Below are 18236 nucleotides of genomic sequence, written 5' to 3'. Positions count from 1 at the left end.
CCCATCTTTAAAACGGGTATTATAAACCTTTTTTTTTAATCTCCCTTAATTCCATCTATTTGGTTTGTAAATTCTCCAGGGCAGAGACTAGTTTTTATTTGAGTGTACAGCACCACATACAGCAAGGTCCTGACCTTGGCTAAGAATCCTAGGCATGATTGAAATACAAAGAAATGACAGTATCTTGATCAAACATGAAGAACTCAGATAAACAATAGAAAAGCAGCTTGATATTTTTTTTTCCTGCAGTCTCTGCTTTTCCGTGACTTGTTTATTCATCTCAAAGCCTCAGCAGACATCTAATCAAGCTGTTAAGAGTCAGATTTGTGGCCAGTCAAGCATTCAGGGAGTTGTTAAATGTTCAAAAACATTTCTATTCAGCAAACAGCTACTTTTTTTTTTTTTTTCTTTCTCTCAAATAAAAATACGGTTTCTTTATTCACTGTATACTGAGCATTTTCCTATTGAAATTGCATCAGGGTGATAAAGTAACTTCTCCACTAAAAGGTCTCGTTAAGCTTTGGGTAGGAACACCTGACGTTTTTAGGCCTATCTTGTTTGCACTTTTTGGTACCAATCCAAATCACACTACAGTTAGACGAAGCAATGATTTCAGCAGGCTTAAGAAAGAAGGAAAAATGTGATAGTTTCCAGATGAGTGTATTATACTAAATTTAACATGCCTTTTGGTACTTAGAATTTCCACTTTTTCTCCTTCCATTTATGCAATTAGAAATCAAGCAGCAGGAAACTGTTCCTATTCCAACTTCAGCTGGGAACAGTATGGTCTCATTCCCACAGAGAGAACCAGAAGATTTGTCCTCACAAGGAGTTTTGTACAGCTTACATGGACAGGTTCAAAAATAGGTTTTTAAGAATACAATCTTAATAAAAGCAAAACAAAAACAGGCTGATTACACACTTGTGTAGGTATATATATTTATGTGTCAGGACAAACAAGCAGCAGCAGCAAGGCAGCTGTGAAAAACAAAGTCATTATCACCCTATTTAAAGAAAAAGAACAATGAAAAAAATAAAATTCCATTTCTTAGAGTAAAATCATGCAGTTTTTCCACATTCATCCTAAGGAATTTTGTATTAACGAGCAAGCAAATTTGTTCTGGTTATTCTCACTCCACTCACGGAGGACATCCACAGCAAACCCTCTGAGTGCCAGAGCAAGAAGAACCACTCGTTTGCAGCCCACAGGAGATCAGACTAAGAATTAACTCTGGGAAGTTGCATGTAAACTAAAACAGAGCATGCCAAGGCAGGGACATGCCATTTCCAGGGACAAAAAAATGAAAATGACATCCATCATCACAGCCTGAACAACACAACACTCGCTGAAGCTTTTTGTGCAGGTTGATAGTCAACATATTCAGAGGGCTGCTGCCACTTTTGGTTTTCCTGTTTCTTCCCCCAGCTGATGCTTTTCTCTCCAGCTGAACCCATTGCTTCCTGGACGGCTAGCACTGCAGCGCACACACACACAGAACTCAATAAAAACACTTTCCAAACCACAGAGGAGCTACGGCTCCAAAGTACATAGTTCAAATTAAAGATTGGGGCCAGATAAAATGATTCAAAATTGGGAAGAAAGATATCCTGTTTCCAATAAGTTGTTTTGACCTGACTGATGAATGCAGTCCAGCAAGGGAGGAGGTGGAAAAACAAGGACATGCTCAAGCAGTGGTCCTGGATGGTATCATGCTTTGACAGTCTTTAATGTTGTTCTGGCATTAAAGGTATTTTATTTCACAAGTCCCTTGCTCTAGGCTAGCTCTTCAGCTTCTGTTGACTCTGGGCACAGCTCAACATGTTTCTTCGGCATGCACAAGCCATACACAAGTGCCCACGGGACGTGGGGGTGTAGGACTGCTGTAGCACCTGGACCAAAGCTCAGTGCCATTGCTCAGCAACATAAGGAGTTTCTCAAGCTCTCTGAACTCAAAAGTCTGCCCATCAGTCTGTCCCCTTCCCTTTCTGGCACAATTTGGAAAACAAATATTGTGTAACTTTACTATTATCTCCCCTTTCTGTAGGGGAATGTGTTGTCACTCTTCCAGTTGCCTGCACTGACCACACAGCAGAACAGGCCTTCAAGAGAGGAAAGCTCCTTATCAACCTATCCTATTTCCCTTCTGTCATGGGAGATGTCTATTTACATCGTGTGCTATATGGGCAGGACATACCAGGGATGGGAAGAAAAAAAGTAAGTCCTCAAGAGCCATCGCAATTGCTAGAAAGCCATGCTAAGTAAAACGGTGAAGACCTCTTGAATCAGAAGAAGCGCAGTAGGCTGCATGCTAACAAATATTTACAAGGGCTGAGGTAAATGTAAAACAGAAGGCAGCACTCGGACCAGTGGCTTGCCAAGGCAATAAAGAGCTTTAAATATTTGTGACCCATTCCCAGACGCTGGAATCAAAACGTTCTCCCACAGAAGAAGGGTGAAAAAACAATCAACCTGAAACACAAGCTCTGAGCCAGCTGCCATGTGCATCTGTTTAATTTGCCTACTATACCAGGGAAATTTCAAACTTGATCTGCTCCAAGACTCAAAGCTAAAAGAGACAACAGTGACTAACTCAGTCTGCCACAAGGTTGGGATTTGCCCTTTTCTATCTTGCCTTTTTGGAGAGGACAAAATTCCAATTTTAAAGGGCAACTGTACAAACAGGACATAAGAGTATTTATATTCCTCTCCAAACACCGGCACAAGCAGCAGGGGTTGAGTGGGTGATTTATGAGGTGGGAATGCTTCTTTGAACTGTATGTTAGATGGGGGCTGCCTTTCAAGAGTGGAGAGCAACATACAACGGCTGTCTTTTCTGAAGAGCTCTGAGAGAGGCTTTACCCAGGTGGTCACAGCTGCTAGGTACTCAAATCGAAGTCCTCTCCTTCCATTCTCTCTCTCCCTCTCACTCACATACAAAGTCAACACACCAGAGAAGGCCGTTTTTGTTTTATTTATTTCCCAGAAGAGCTCTTCCTTGAACTTTCCAGACATACAATACAAAACAAGGAACAGAACGTTGTTTTGTGCATGGAAACAGTTTGTTGGAGTATAAAGAGTTACTGGTGATCGTTACTGAAGAATGTTGGCTTATTCCAGGGGCACTTCAGTATTCCTGAGGAATAATCATTGATTTCTCCTTCCTTCCCACTGGGATAGTCTTAGCCATTAGTCACTGTTCCTGTAAAGCAAGAAGGCTTATATTATTAAAAAGCCATTTGGGTTCCTCACATGGAAGGCGCTGCACAATGTAAAGCAAGCCACTCAGCCTTGTAACATTTCCAGAAGGCAGGCTAACATTTTCATCCTTCGCTAGACTGAGAAGTTAGGTAGTTATTTTCATACCAGAAACATGCCATGTTTTCATGCATATAAGCCTCTGTTCTGGTCAACTTGGTACTTCAAAAAAAAAAAAAAAAGTTCAAGTTAACTATTCACAGATTGAATAGAATACAGAAATCAAAACCACAAAGGGCAGGAGGAAATGTTCCAACTGCTGAACCTCTGGTACTGTTGTACATTGATATAATCAGCTTTGTTATCAACGTATAATTTTTTGTGGTAAATATAGATCAAATACCTGAAAAGTATGATACTTGGCATTTTGCAAAGATGCCTAGGTCATGTAATTCTTGGCTATCCCGTTTTAAGCCTTGGAAAAATTGCCAGATGTTGATTTTAACTTCATCTGAAGTCATGGTGAAATCCATTTGATCAAATGACTTAAGATTCTGAGGGCTTTATGACCAAAAATTAGAATTTTACTGCATTTTAAGTAGTCTTGCTCTAGATGACTGGTTCTTGTATTGGTTTCATGATCATTTTACTAATCCAAAGGACAAGCAGTGAGATGATCCAAGTAACAGCCAAAATGGGTGCAAAGTCACTTTGTAGTCTCCTAATTATTTGATATTATGAGGGTCCTTCATCCTCTGTCATTATCATTTGGGACTCACAATTGACAAATCTAGAATCCAGAATCCAAACTGGATAAAGCCCCATGTAACCTGGTCTAACCTCACAGCTGACCCTGTTTGAAGTTAGATTAGATGACCTCCTGAAGCCCCTTCCAACTGGAGTTATCCTGTGATCCCATGAATGTGACAGGTTCAGAAAACTACGAATAATTTCATTCAAGCTGATCCATGTTACACTTTTCTCTCTCTTAACAAAGCTGATTTTCTTGCAGAATCTCACATTTTGAGAAGTTAGCATTTGAACAAAAACTCAGTTTGGAAAGGAAGTCCTATAGACTTCAGTTACAACAGTATTTTCTAGGAAAAAACAGATGAGTGATAATGCAACAATATTTTCCATGCTCCTAACCAACAGAAATGAAATAATTTTGTTATAATAACCCTGGAGCCATTATATGTGACAACACTTTGCAGAGAATTAATGACATTAACTGTTAGATGGCTTCATCTGCATCTTCCCTCTCTCAGCATGTTCAGCCTCTGTGTGCCAGAGAAAGCTAGTGGAGACAGTGTGCTGGAAACTGTCTAGTCTTGTGCCATGCAGGCAGCTGTGCTTCTTCTGTGAAGTGTCCTGTCCTTTCAATTACCTCATGCTCCAAAGGACCACCCTCGCTCCAGAGCACAGATTAAGTCCTTAATCCAAACAAAACCCCTTACTAGGCTGACCTGAAAGTCAGTTTTCTGTTACTCAACATTCTAAGTAAAAAGCATCTTTGAACGAACAATACTTTCTCAGAATATGTGAACAGGGCATTCTCCCTTCACATGAAGCCACAGACATTTCACTCCAGTTTCTTTCTGGGGACATAAATTGGAGCAATATCCTCTGGATGGCATGCAAAGCTAATGCATTTTTGACATTAACATATCTGACCAGGAAAGCTATACACGGACTTTTGATTCTGGAACACCACTGGGCCGTAGCTGGCAAAGTTGTATCAGTTGGATCTAAGCCATAGTTTCTTTATTTCACCATCCAAAGTATTTTATTCTAAAGTAGTCAAGTAATCGTTCAAGAATCTTTCAAGAATCTTGTTCTTGTTTCCTTTTTTTTTTTTTAAACAGGCAGCTGGAGATGATCACAAATAGGTTTGTCTGGTAAGGTTCCAGAAGGCTGGCAAAAGCTTATCTGCAAAGTCAATCTGCAGAGAACTGGACTCAACTTTCACCTCTAGATTTGTCAGGAAAAAGCCTAAAATACTTTCAGGCCTTCTTCATTAAGCAGAAAGGTGACAACATCAACTTTTGCATTCTGTTTACTTGTAATGAAAAACTCCTGACAGAACATCTTACCTTGGTACTTTCTGAAGCACTCAAATAACTACAATATCCTGGTGGGTGCCTCTACACTGCTATCACTGCAGTGCTTCTAGCAGTATATGGTTTTGCAGATCCAAAACATTGCTCCCTCCCTTATTTATTTTTAAAAGATCCCACAACAGTAAATTACAACAAGAGCAGTCCCAACTTTCACATGTGAAGAAATAAACAGAATATTAATGAAGTCAGTTTCTGGACTTTGTGTATCATGAGCACATTGTCAGTAGCTTGTGAGTAAAGAAATGGTTCCTACTAATTAATTTATTTTTAAAATATTAATATTAATCTGTTTTAAAATATTTAAAATATTTTAGTTCCATGTGATCAGTGATAACAATGAAGTCAATTAAATTATTATCTTCAAAACTATTTGTGTACATTGCCTTCAGAATAATTATTACATTATGATCCAGCAAAACAAGCCACAAGAACTTCCAAATGATTGTTTTCAAGCTGCAAAAAGATCAAAGATCTGCTTCCACAGGCAGATCTACTTGCCATGACTTTCACTTTCTTCCTAGCTTATCTCTTTCAAAGTCTGAAGACAATCGTACTATCAGTTTGGTTTTTCAGCTTTTCTAAGATCTATTTTTATTGCATATGTTCTCACATTGTGGGAAAATCTACCTACAGGATCTGCTAAACTAATTTTATCTGTCCAGTCTAATAAATTTACTGTTAAGATGCCAGATATTAAGAATTTCTGATGAGCAAGGGAAGCACCCCTGCTACAGCAGCACAAGTTTCTTCTAACAAGTAAGACAAGTAGACATTTAAGTAGTGTCTAGGTATACTATTTAATGATAACTTAAACATACTTACTGAGTAACAATAACCGGTACCCATACTTACCTTTACAAATTTACCATGGAGAAGATATGGAGACTGGAAGTCGTGTTGACAATTGGAATAAGCCATTCCTAACCCCATCCCCGACCCAAATGCAATAGGCCATGTCTTTCCTGTGGGGAAGGCAAGCAGAGAGGAAAAAGTAAAATTGAGAAAAGCAATTTATTTCACATGACAATGACAGCCTTGTTATATAAACACCAAGAAAGAATATATTACTGGAAGATGCACATTAGGCATTTTCAGTTCTATGAGTATCCAAAAATCTGCTAAAAAAAAGACCACTTCAGAAGAAAAGTAAGACATCATATTTAGAATTTAATGGAGCGCAAATGCTGAATTCAAGATATTACCGAAAATTATTCTGTTAGCAAGGCATAACTAGAAAAGAACTTAAAACCATTTTAAAACCCTGGCAAGACTGGCATAAACTGATGTCTAGACACATGGCTCCAGTAATTTGGCACAGCGTTTCCTGCAATTCCAGAAGTTGACTGAGCACAGTAGGAGCTTACAGAGATGTCACATATAACAACCCTGTTACCCAACAGTTAAAACCTTAGGTAACTCCATTTCAACTGGAAAAAAAACACATGACCAATAGCGAAAGAATTGGTTTAACACACTGATTATGTTTTTACATGCCTCCAAAATTTCTTGGTTTTACACTGCAGCTATATTAGACAAAAGTTATGAAACCAAAAAGCCAAGATTACTGAAATGCACTTACTTTTGAAGAAGATGACTGAGAAAACAATTCCTAATCCGAATCCAGCACCTGTAAGAATAAATTCAGCGAGTGAGGACTAAGATAATGCAAAGAAATAAACAGTGATTTAGTTCATTACAGTAACTCTTTGTTCCAACTCAGGAATAACAGACTACATGTTATTTCAATACACCAAACAAAAACGTTCTTTAATGCAATTCTGAAACAAAGAATTCTTACTTTCATCAATAATTGAAAGCAGCTATTCTTACTTTCGTCAATAATTGCAAGCAGCTAATTCAAATTAGAATCCCAACATATACAAGAACTTCATTATCAGGAAGAGCTGGGAAACAAACTAGACGCTCATCCCAGGGAAAGTTACTGAATTTCTGTCACCATCCACAATGTGGAATTAAGATTTATTTAGCTCATTGTCAGTAAATGAGAAACACTAAAATGAAAACTTAGTGTCCTTGAGCTTTAGATTTTGCAGATTAATATCTTATTGTATTGCATTTATCTCACTACTTTAACTACTTCAATGTGTGTCCTGAGGGCAGCAAAACTTTGATGCTTTGTGTTACTCTATACCTTGGAAAAGAAAGCTCCGGGCTGCTTATCTTTCACATCCACAACATTCATTATGGAGCATATTTAAACGCATTAGGAATGAATGACTTTCACATCCTTACACTATATATAGAAATAACTGCAGCAGTAGAAAAAAAACGTATCCAGCACCATTAAAAAATTCAGCTGGCATATTTAAAAATAATTTTTGCTTTCCTTGGAAGGTGTGCAATGATTTTTTTTTTTTTGCAAGAACTCAGGCAAGTCTGCAAAATTCCTCTCAAAACCCAATAAATATAAAAGTGAAAAGTTTGAGTTCAGTGTCTAAATTTGACCCCTAATTATATCCGCTAAAGACAAGAATTTTAGATAAGGTGCAGAAGTAAAGAAGTTTTTTTAAAAAAAACAACAGCAGTGCATATGCTCACTGAAAAAATATCTAATGGTTTCAGGTTTATTTTGCAGCAAACTAATCCTGCCAGGGTGAGGGCTTCTCTGCTTTTAATACAACAAATCTAACTTAAGTATTGCTACTTATGTTAATGAGAAGACATTACTTTTTTTTTTTCTTTAAATAGTCTTAAAAGCATGTAATCCTTAGCAATGCATTCAACAGGAGCTTAAATAAAAAATTTAATAAAATTAAATAAATAAATGGGTTGAGTCCAGAACAATGCTAAAGAATCCTATACCATCTTGATCCATATGAATAAAGTTGTGTGTTGTTTTTTTTTGTTTGTTTGTTTTTTTTAAAGTTTCCTTTTGTTCCTGAAACTTTTCCTTCCAAAAAGTATACTAGCAGTAGTTCCTGCTGAGGCACAGATTATTGAAACAATACTCTAGCAATGCACTACCTAGCAAATTAACAAAGCACCCCATGCTTTTTGTTGATTAAAAACCCTTAACTATTAGAAATAATGACTATATGAATAAACCCTCTTACATTTACTCTTGCATTAGGACCTCACTACCACATTTACTGAGTTGGAAATCAGAGTTGCTTTTGAAACCTCTTTGCATTTTACTATACATTTTCATTAGCTCCAACTGCGATAGAAGTAATTACTTTCCCAGGTCATTACAGCTCTGGAGCAGGCTTACAGAACACGCGATTGCAGGGAAGAACTCTACCTGCCTGCCAAGCGGTCCTGAAAGAACTCCCCCACTTTTTAGAAACCGAGCATTTCACAGAAGGTCAGGTTTTCCCTCTAATCATTTGCACAGCTCAACTCAGGGCAAGTCTCAGCTCTTCGGATGTCTGGTCAGAGCTTCATGCTTTTTCAGCAATTCAGACAGCAAGAGATACAATGCTTGGAGAACCTTGTATAAACAGCTAACTACTCACGCTGAATCGCTGACCAGCATTTATACTCAACTGGAAGAGACATCACGCATTACAAGGAGCAGCAGTTCATCTGTGCTAATTCCTCCACCCCCCCTCCCCAGGCAGAGCCTTCCTTCTGTACCTTTGCTAGAAGACAGCTGGTGCTGGCTCTAGCAGAATGTTTATGCTATTAAGGATAATTACTATCTTCGAGAATTCATCCAACAGACAACTGTTTGGCCCTCTGACCTGCCTCCCTCCAACAGTCTCTTCCTACCATACGTAGTTGTGCTGACTTTTTGATTCGGGCTGTTGCACTGTTGGGCTGAATATGACTTTCTGGTGGTAATTACCTTCCATTCAACAGCACCAGGTGTTGTTTGAACTGCCTGGTCCAGAAGGCCTGCCCTGCACAATACCGGTCCTGCACTTCCAGACAGAGAGCAGATCTCCTCTGTCAATCCAAACAGTTCAGCTAATCAATGAGAAATGATTTATAGGATGACAAATTCTGCATCACCTCAATGCAGAGCCCAAGCAGTTTCTAACGTCATCACATATTCCAGTCACTATTACCAGTCAAACCCACATTCTTCTTTCCAGTGTGGTGGTAAACTGCTTACTCTCGTCTTGAAAAATAAAAAAAAGAAAAGAAAAATGCACTGCAGAAGCAGCTGTAGTTAATAGTTTCTTTCCATCTATATCTTGTATTTGCTTCACCTCCTTTAGATATGAGAATTACACCCCCACTTGTAATGGCTCTACACATAGGCCATCAATGCTGTTTCCTGTTGGCCATAAGGGAAGATACAGGATGCACATAAAGGTGAAAAATGCGTTACTTCTGCCAACTGCAAATCAACACAAGCCTAAAATAAAACCCAGGTCTTCCCCACACTCACATCCAGCACCACTGTTGAGCAGAGAGCTCACCATGCCTGACTTGCTAGGACAGAAAGGTATGTTCTTCCTAGGAAAGCTTTTTTCTGAAGTAGCAGTAAGCCAGGTTCTACGGAAGAGATTCCTCTTTTTCATGAAAATGCAAAGTATCTGTTTTGGATGCTATCACTCCACCCTGTTGCAGAAGGAAAGGGAGTACAGCGGCTGAAGATTTCAAAAAAGATGATGGCAAGTTAGCCAGGGCCTTACTTTAGGTAACAAAAGCATCACAAAGAAATAAGCAAGGTCTAACAGCTATTTTTTTTGTTTGTTTGTTTTCTGCACAAGAAGGAAACTTGAGAAAAAGCCAGAAAAGAAGTACATTAGTGTGCTTGACCCCAAAGGCAGGTTCATTTATTTTCTTGCCGAGAAACAGGCAAGAATCTATGCTAGACACTGCAGCTGATAGCATCACACCTACCAGCCAGGAGCACCCCGGCCTGCCTCATCACTTAGTACATGCGTATGTAACATTTGCTCTTTTCTTGGTTAGTTTAAACCCTGGTTTTAAGTTAAAACCAGAAGCTTGAGCTACACTTCAGTTCTTAGCCCACCTGGTTAAGAATCTATTTCTGTGGACAGTTTGTCACTCATCTTCATTCCGCTAGAAAGCAGTTGTGGTTATGCGGTCATTTCCTGTGTCTCCAAGACCAAGGGGAGCTGAACCGTCCTTCCTTGGAAGCGCAGTAATGCGTTTCACTTTAATTCTGTATAAAGTTACACCAGAGATAAACAATGGCAGAGCTGCTGATGAGTTTTACAGGTTTGAGTTCTCACATGCTCAATTTCCTTTTAAAGAGGCAACATGTTGCTTCAAAGAGCCTCCCACCTGACCAGGGGACACTCAGTCTGCAGCTGTTTCTGCTAAAGATCAGCACCTCTAGGCCAGGCTTTAACTTCATAACAATAAAACATGAAAGGTTTACCTTACAATAAAAACAAATGAACATGGAAAAGCTAAGGGCTTGAGCCACACTGGGCACATTTTCCCTCCCTTTCTTGCATGACAGACTCTTTGGAGGAAAAGGCCACAGGAAAGGGTACAACACATTTTTCACCTCCTCTGACAGCTTAAAATGTTTAACTAGAAAAACAGCCTCTTCCACCCCACATCTATCAATTCAGTTTAAACTCATTTACAGTCAGAGTCAACAGGGGACAGGCCAGTTCTGCTGACATCTTACTCCCCCTCCCTGGCCATATGTAGCGGTGCAGCCACGTGGAATTGGCATTAGGCAGGAAGCCTGGTCTCAGAAAATTCTCATTCTACTTTTTTGGCTCATGCACCTTCCAAGAACAACATCACGGTACCTCCAATCAATCTAACACAGAGGAGCACGTGCCACATACCCAACAGGACATCATAAAAGTGTCTCGTCAAGAAACACAGATCTTCCAGATAGACTCCTGTCCCTGAAGAACATCTGGGAAAAGCTATTCCTATAAATTTAATCAACAGCCCCCCCCCCCAGCACTAAAACGACACGATTCTTTCCTGGACTACCCACCAGCTCCAGGCCAAAGCAGCTATTAAGACTGCCACACCTAGATATGCTTCTCTTCAGTACCTTGAAGCTTCAGACAGAAAGATTGAAATATGTTTGTTGACATCTGGCACGTTGCTATAGCAGCTGGAAGTATTTTTTTTAATTACTTAGTAGTTTCCTTTTCGTCATCAGATGGTTTTCCTCTCCCATTCCTTACTCACCAACACAAAACACAGAGCTTCAGCCTCCTCTCCTTCATGTTGTTATTTTACAGTTAAAAATAAGTGATAAAAAAAAAAAGGAAGAAGCAACTGCTGAAAGATGGCTTCTTGCTCTAACAAAGTAATAACCGCTCTGCATAGACTAGGCTCTCTGAAAGCTGTCAAGGCCTTGTCTTAACAGAGAAGACTTCTCAACTAGAAGGACTCTGGTAGGATCAAGACAATCTATGGAGCTCTGTTTGTTTCTCTGGGGAACCGACAGCAACAGCTTTGAGGCTTAACAGGCAGATCTCATCTGCAGGCCCAAGCATCAGCTCTGTACAGCACCAGAATTTGCTTTAAATAAATACGAAAAATCAAGGTATTCAAAACAGACAACCCTCCAAGTATCCCTTCCTTCCTGTTGTAGGGTGTCACATCCTGCCCTTCTCACCCCCCAAAACAACTCTTTGACAAGATACAAAGAAAACCTTTGTACAAAAATGGTGTGGAGAGTCTTCTTCATAAACCAGGGTCTTCACAGGGCAGCACTTAGCATTATTAGAAATCTGAGACCATGCAGCCACTTCTTTACCAAGAGAATTAATTTTAAGCAGACTGTTAGCTAGGTCTTTCGCAGCAGGAGTCAGATTTTCTTCAAACACCAACCTCCAAGCTTTTGCTCTCATCTCCCCCGTTGTGCAGACTGTTTACATAACAGACAGAAAAACGACCGAGGACACTGGAAGAAAACATAGTGAAACTATACACCGAGTACTTGAGGAAGAGGCAGGAAAACGTCTGTTTGGTTTTCTTGTAGCATTTGACTGTAGTAACCCTGAATTCTTGGAATGACAGAATAAAAATACCCCGATACCTGTGCAATACAAAGATCCTGACATGCTTTCAGGGGCCACTTCCACCCATTAGTGCTCCTGCAGCTCAACCACTGCCCAAACCTTAGATAAACAGCAGCAATTCTGCACATGGATGCGGGAAGCATCATGTTTAGCCCACTAAGCAGTTACAGCCACATGGTTTCACAGCCAGACCACAAACTCTTCATCCCCACGCTGGTGGATGAGCTGGTGAGACAAGAGGGTATAGGCCTTTCCTCCCTCCCTCTTTTAAAAGAATAAAGGGGAACAGAGTGGAAGCAGCTCTTTGAATAATTTGGCCAGCACAATGAAGGATCTTGTTAATACTGCATCAAGCTTTTAGACAAAATCAGGGTTGTACTCTCTTTTGAAGCATGTAGGTAAGAAATCAGGAGAATACTCCTAACACGGACAATAAAACTCCAGCAGAACACCCTACCTCGGCTTACTACACCACAAGATTCTACCAGTGAAAACAATAATATTGCTAGAACAGGAAGTTTTACCCAACACTTCTACACTTAAGGCTTTGGCAAACCTAACAGGCGTGCTTCTTCACACCCACCCAACGTAGGTTGACCATTACTGATGTCTGCTGGCACAGCTAAGAAACAGGGACAAGGCAGCGCAAGAAGCGTAATGATGGCATCCCACTAGAAGTGCTACAGAAAGAAGCCTGCATTACTCTCAAATCTCTCTGTCAGTTTATTTTCATCAAGGATATGCCAGCAGCCCTGATTTAGACAAAACTCAGTGTGACACAAAGAGCAAGGAGTTCTTCCTTGTCTCGTAGAGCAAACAAGTGGCTCAGGACACCACCTGCCTGCTGTCCCCTTCCGTCAGGCAGCCGATATCTATCGCATGCCATCTCCCAGGGGTGGCCCAGCTGGCACCTTACCAGCGCAGCACTACCGTGGAGGACAAGGAAGTCGGTGCGCTTTGAATTCAGATGGCTGCAGTATGACACGAATGTCACGGCTCTGCCTTTGGGTTTCCTCACACTCCTGCAGCGCTGCGGGAACCAGCTGGAGCGAGGCACAAGGAGGGCTTCCCCTGGTGCTGCTCCTGGGCACCAGCTGGGATGAACAGCAGGACACAGTCCAGCTACGGGAACAGAGACCAAGATTCCTAAAGACATCACTGCTGCATTTCTTCTTCTTCCAGGAGAAGATTAGAGCCCCTTACTTTGTAGGCAGGCTCTCCGTACAATTCTGCTAACAGAACTAGTGAATATCCCTGTTCTCAGAATGCTATTTGTGCACCTCTTCCAAACGAGACCTTTTTCATTGCTGCATCACCTCTCCACACAGCCTAAGGCACGCGCAGCCAGCATTTATACTAACTGGTTTGCTACAAGACACAATGAGTAGAACTGGACCTTCTTCCATACAACAAAGGAAAATAACTTGGGGACTACAAACAAAGGCCACATAATAACACAGTTGTGTACTCGTGTAATATTTGCATTCTCCAGCATTAAAAACAAAATCCCAAATGCAGAGCATGTCTTTTGTCCTGATAGCTAAGCCTGGATGGTTATGTTAGGATCGCCAAGCGAAAAAACTTCAAAAGAGGAATTTCAGGATTTTTGTATATTTAGAGAAAGTCTAATCCAGTTTTCAGAAAATATAATCAAGTTTTATCATTATATAGACTGACTTTATCCTATTCATAACCATGTGAAGGATTATTTAAAAATACTGACATCGCAATCCATACAATGATTCCTTCTGAAGAATTCAATCTGTGGAATGACACAAACAATACAATTTCACCCTTGCCATTAATAGAAACAGCTATTCAAGCAGGCAAGATGATGCAAGCCAGAAGAAATCATGGAACAGTCACAACAGAATTGAAAGTGCCTTTTCTTCTTAAAAAAAATAAATAAATGAATAAATAAAAATCCTATTAAATGGGAATTAGAAGCATTTTATTTTCAGATGTCAAAACAGAGGATTAGAGGAAAATCAACATTACTACACAGAGTTATTTACAAGCTTCCAGACTGAGTTTTGGTCAAATACAGACATATTAAAACATTTGTCTCCTGCAAAAAATGAACTTCAGCACAGCAACTGAACAAACAAATGCAGAAGCAAACAGCATTCCTTGATTACCTTTCAGTAACAGGTAAATTACATTTGAACCATGTAAAAAACTACAATGGTTTCAAAATAAAACAAGACACAGGTACACACAAATTTCCCCTCCCCTTTCACACACATACTCTTTGCTCTGGAAACAATGTATTATAGTTATTTGCCCCAAATTATAGCCTCACAGAAAAAAAAAAAAAGCAACTCCACCAATCTTTGAGGAGTTACTGTCTTTACAAACAAAAAGGCATGAATTATTGCTCTGTTAAAAAAAAAAAAAAAAAAAAAGGAAAAACAAACAGACCAGGCACAAACAGAATACCAAAGAAAACAACAAAGCCAACAACACAAACCAAAAACCACCAAGAAGCTTTAAACAGAGCTTGAAGTTAGTAGGACAGAAGAAGTGCACAATACTATTTACTTCTGAATCCTTTCTCCATGGGGCTTTACTCATAACAAGAGTAAGGAAAAATCGGTTATGACAGCGAAGTGCAGGATGTTTATAAAGCTTTTCATATTGAGAAGAAAAAGAAAGCCAGTGGAGTTTGATTCTCCTTCTCCACATACGAAACAACTTTTCTGATGGGAAAGAAAAGTCAGGAAGATGGAAACTGAGGAAGACGGAATGGAAGTTATTTCAGTGAGGGCACAGGTGAATGAGTCTGGAGACCCATGCAAAGCCAAAGCTGACAAAGCTGGTCAGCCAAGAAAGCACAAGGCAGACCACAGTGTTTTGTGCCCAGTGGCTACAGCCAGATTTAGAAAGGGAAGAAAAATACCTACACTTACACTCATCATTAGCAAAACAAATAAACAAGCTATGTCAGGCCCATTAAAAAAAGAGATTAACACAAACTCCCTTTAACAATGTTTGGACACTTCCTGCAGGCTACAGAGGCGTATAATATCTAGTTCTGAAGTTAAACACTGCCTTAACAAGACAGGACATCTTCTGTTTTCACCAGGAGACAGACTTTTAATACTGAAGTACAAGACGCACACAGGTAGTGACTGAGAGGTCAAAAATATAATATTGGATTTCAAAAGATACCACTTAAGATAAATAATTATTTTGGACATTTGAATGGAAGGGGATGCCCAACTAAACCATTATGGTGTAAATACAAATGACAGAGCCAAATGCATGCAGGCTTGCTCAAGCAACTGTAATAGAAAGCCTGACAGCCTAACACAAATTAGGGCAGGCTGTGTGCCCCCAGCTACTATTTAAAAACATACTATTGCTAATAACGTCATACCAATAGCTGCTACCTCCCCTTCTCACTCCCCTCTGTTCCCTGAATCCCTCCACCCTGCAACTTCATTTGGCAGGGTTTTGTCTCTACAGTTCTCAGAGACAACTGAAAACTGTCATGCATGCAAGGCTTCAGAAATTCAGCACCTTCCTTTAGTGACAGTGTCTGAAATGAGACAATTCAGGGCTAATTGTGATGTTTGCTCTTCCCCCAAACTTTGGGGGAAGATATTTCTTGCAACAGTGCTCAGGAACAATGTAATGGAGCAGACAGGAATGAAGATGTGGCCACCAAAAGGAAAAGCCCAACAAAGAAGCAAGGATTGGGTAAACATCTATATTCCACGCAAGTGATGAAGTTCTGAAGAGAAAAAGTTTATTTTCCTTCTTTCCACTATAACATCCCCCTTCATAGTTTATTGGAGATTCCAACAAACACAGAAGTAACACTACAAAAACTACCACCATGACCATGCAAGTTTTTAAACTCCTTGCAGAGAAAACAATCCTTCGCACTGAGATCACCTCAGACAGCTTGCACGCTCAGCAGTCTGCCAACAGTTTGCCGAGCTAGGCCACCAAGTCCTGTCACATCGAAAGACCACCATCACCCTCAGTTAGTGCCTACAGGCACCTCCCTGGGCTGCCACAGTTTGCATCCTCACAGAGAGTTCAGTTGTTATCGACACCATGAAGAAAGCTCCTTTAGTTACGAGATCAATCGTAAAAGCACACAGATCACAAAAATCCATTGCACGTGAGGAGAAACACAAGTCCAAGGCTGCATCTAGTGCTGAAGTTAAAAAATCAAAGAGCTGCAGGCCACACACACTTTTTGGGCAATTACTGAAAAACGAATTTTACTCGGGTCTCTATTCAATGCCATCATGCAGCTAACAGTGGGAATCCTTGGATAAGAGCACTAGTGCAGAAAGCCTACACGCATTTTCTTTCCTGCATCACTGCTTTAGGATGGAAGAAAGCCCCAGGTGACAATAAATGCCTTGGTGATGAGACACACCGCATCATAACCTAGTCAGAACCCACTTCTTTCAGCCTCCCTGAGAGGCTTTCCCTGTACAGGAACCCTACATGTACATGTACAGCTGCAGCACAGCGCGAGTTCTTGTTTATAATTTGGCATACTTAATATTTTATGATAAAGCAACCAACGCTATGGAAACATAAACATATCTGGATATGTTTGTCAGACAAACCTGAATAGAATTTCATAAGACAAAACATTGCTCCGGAACACTTGACACTTTTCAAAGGTCTGTTATAAACAATGGAAGTTTCGGTTTACACAAAATTATTAAACATCTTTTCTAATGGAAAAGTATTAGGCAACTAAAACCCAGAGTCTCTCATCAGCTTTCAAGCATAAGGCCACTCCAGCAACAAATAATAAACATTCACATTTCTCAGCCATTGTTTATCCTTCTAAAAAAGGCTTCTACACCATCAAGGTACTCACACCTTTTATATTAGGCACTTTGCTTCTTGTTCCATGTGTTGTATTTAAAGATTTGCGTATGAACACTCATCTCACAAAGCCACAACCTCGCTGCAGTCAGTCTGCCAGCCCATCACGTGGAGAGCACTGAACCACACACAAACACAACTCCGATCACTCACAAAACTCCCAGGTCAAAGTCAAATGTTACAAATGGTTTGCTGCACACATGAAGCACAAGCAAACACAGAATAAAATCAACAGAGCTGTCTTTGTACTTAAAGAAACGCCACAACTGGCTGCAGAGCTGGGAGAGCAGACAGGAAGCTTCTCAATGTCAAAGTGTGCACACTGTACTATGCAACACGTGCCAGAGCTCTCAGCTAGTCACGCTGAGTATTTCTTTTAATAAACACAGCCCACCTCGCACACCAAGGGATGGGAACAGCTCTGCACAAACGCCTTTCGAAACCCAACTCGCTGTCACGGAGCCAGACGAGATTATGGCAGGGAAGGACCCGGCGAGACCGAGCGGGGCCCATGCACTCCGTGCAGGAGGCATCCCTCCGGCTGCGGTGCTCAGCACAGAGCGGGATTTCTCCCACACACACCGCTCACCTTCACCACAGGCAGCGAGCAGAGCCCAGCCCCGACCCCCCGCCGCCGCCCCGCGGGTCAGACGGGGCCAAGCCCGAGGAGAGGAGCCCGGGGGGACCGGGGAGAGCCGTGCCCGCCTCCAAGGTCACCTTGCCGGCCACCGGGCCGCGGGACCTCCCCCCGCGGCGCCTCACGGACCCTGAGAGCGACGAAGCCGCCGCCGAGGCCTAGGCCAGGCCCGGGAGCGCCGGGGGGGCTCCGGCCGCGGCATGGCCCTCAGGCACCCAGCACGGCCGCGCCGCGGGACCTGCCGAGTGGCGGCCCCCGCAGGCTCCGGGCCGCCCGGGGGGCCTCCGCCGCTCCTCCCCGGGTCCTCCTCTTGAGGCCGGCCGCTCCCCGCCCGTACCCAGCTTGACGGCGGAGTCCGCCAGGCACCGGTCCCACTTCCTGCCCAGCTCGCCCTCCGACGCCATCTTGGCCGTCCCCTCCCACCTCAGGCCTCGCCTCCTCCTCCTCCGCCTCAGGACACCTCTCGCGAGATCTGGCGCCGC

At 41.5% G+C, this 18236-nt stretch overlaps 1 protein-coding gene across 1 annotated transcript; it reads right to left on the bottom strand.

Moving 5' to 3' along the window:
• Window positions 1–2957: 2957 nt before the first annotated feature.
• MICOS10 (mitochondrial contact site and cristae organizing system subunit 10) lies at window positions 2958–18214 on the bottom strand. The gene is made up of 4 exons (XM_084494847.1): window positions 18092–18214; window positions 6896–6943; window positions 6169–6278; window positions 2958–3200 (listed from the first exon to the last, which is right to left on the bottom strand). The coding sequence occupies exons 1-4, from the start codon at window positions 18156–18158 to the stop codon at window positions 3192–3194; spliced, it is 234 nt and encodes a 77-aa protein (XP_084350973.1). The 5' UTR covers window positions 18159–18214; the 3' UTR covers window positions 2958–3191.
• Between the last annotated feature and the right edge of the window lie 22 nt (window positions 18215–18236).

The sequence above is a fragment of the Aythya ferina genome, assembly GCF_964211825.1.
Source record: "Aythya ferina genome assembly, chromosome: 21".
In the NCBI taxonomy this organism is placed as follows: Eukaryota; Metazoa; Chordata; class Aves; order Anseriformes; family Anatidae; genus Aythya; species Aythya ferina.
The sequence above is the reverse complement of the archived record's forward strand: the minus strand, read 5'-3'. Positions and strand labels throughout refer to the sequence as shown.

Coding starts and splice junctions, on each gene's coding strand:
- MICOS10 (XM_084494847.1), bottom strand. CDS start 18,158: ATGGCGTCGGAGGGCGAGCTGGGCAGGAAGTGGGACCGGTGCCTGGCG. Junction 6,944..18,091: donor GGACTCCGCCGTCAAGCTGG/GTACGGGCGGGG, acceptor TTATTCTTACAG/GTGCTGGATTCGGATTAGGA. Junction 6,279..6,895: donor CTCAGTCATCTTCTTCAAAA/GTAAGTGCATTT, acceptor CCTTCCCCACAG/GAAAGACATGGCCTATTGCA.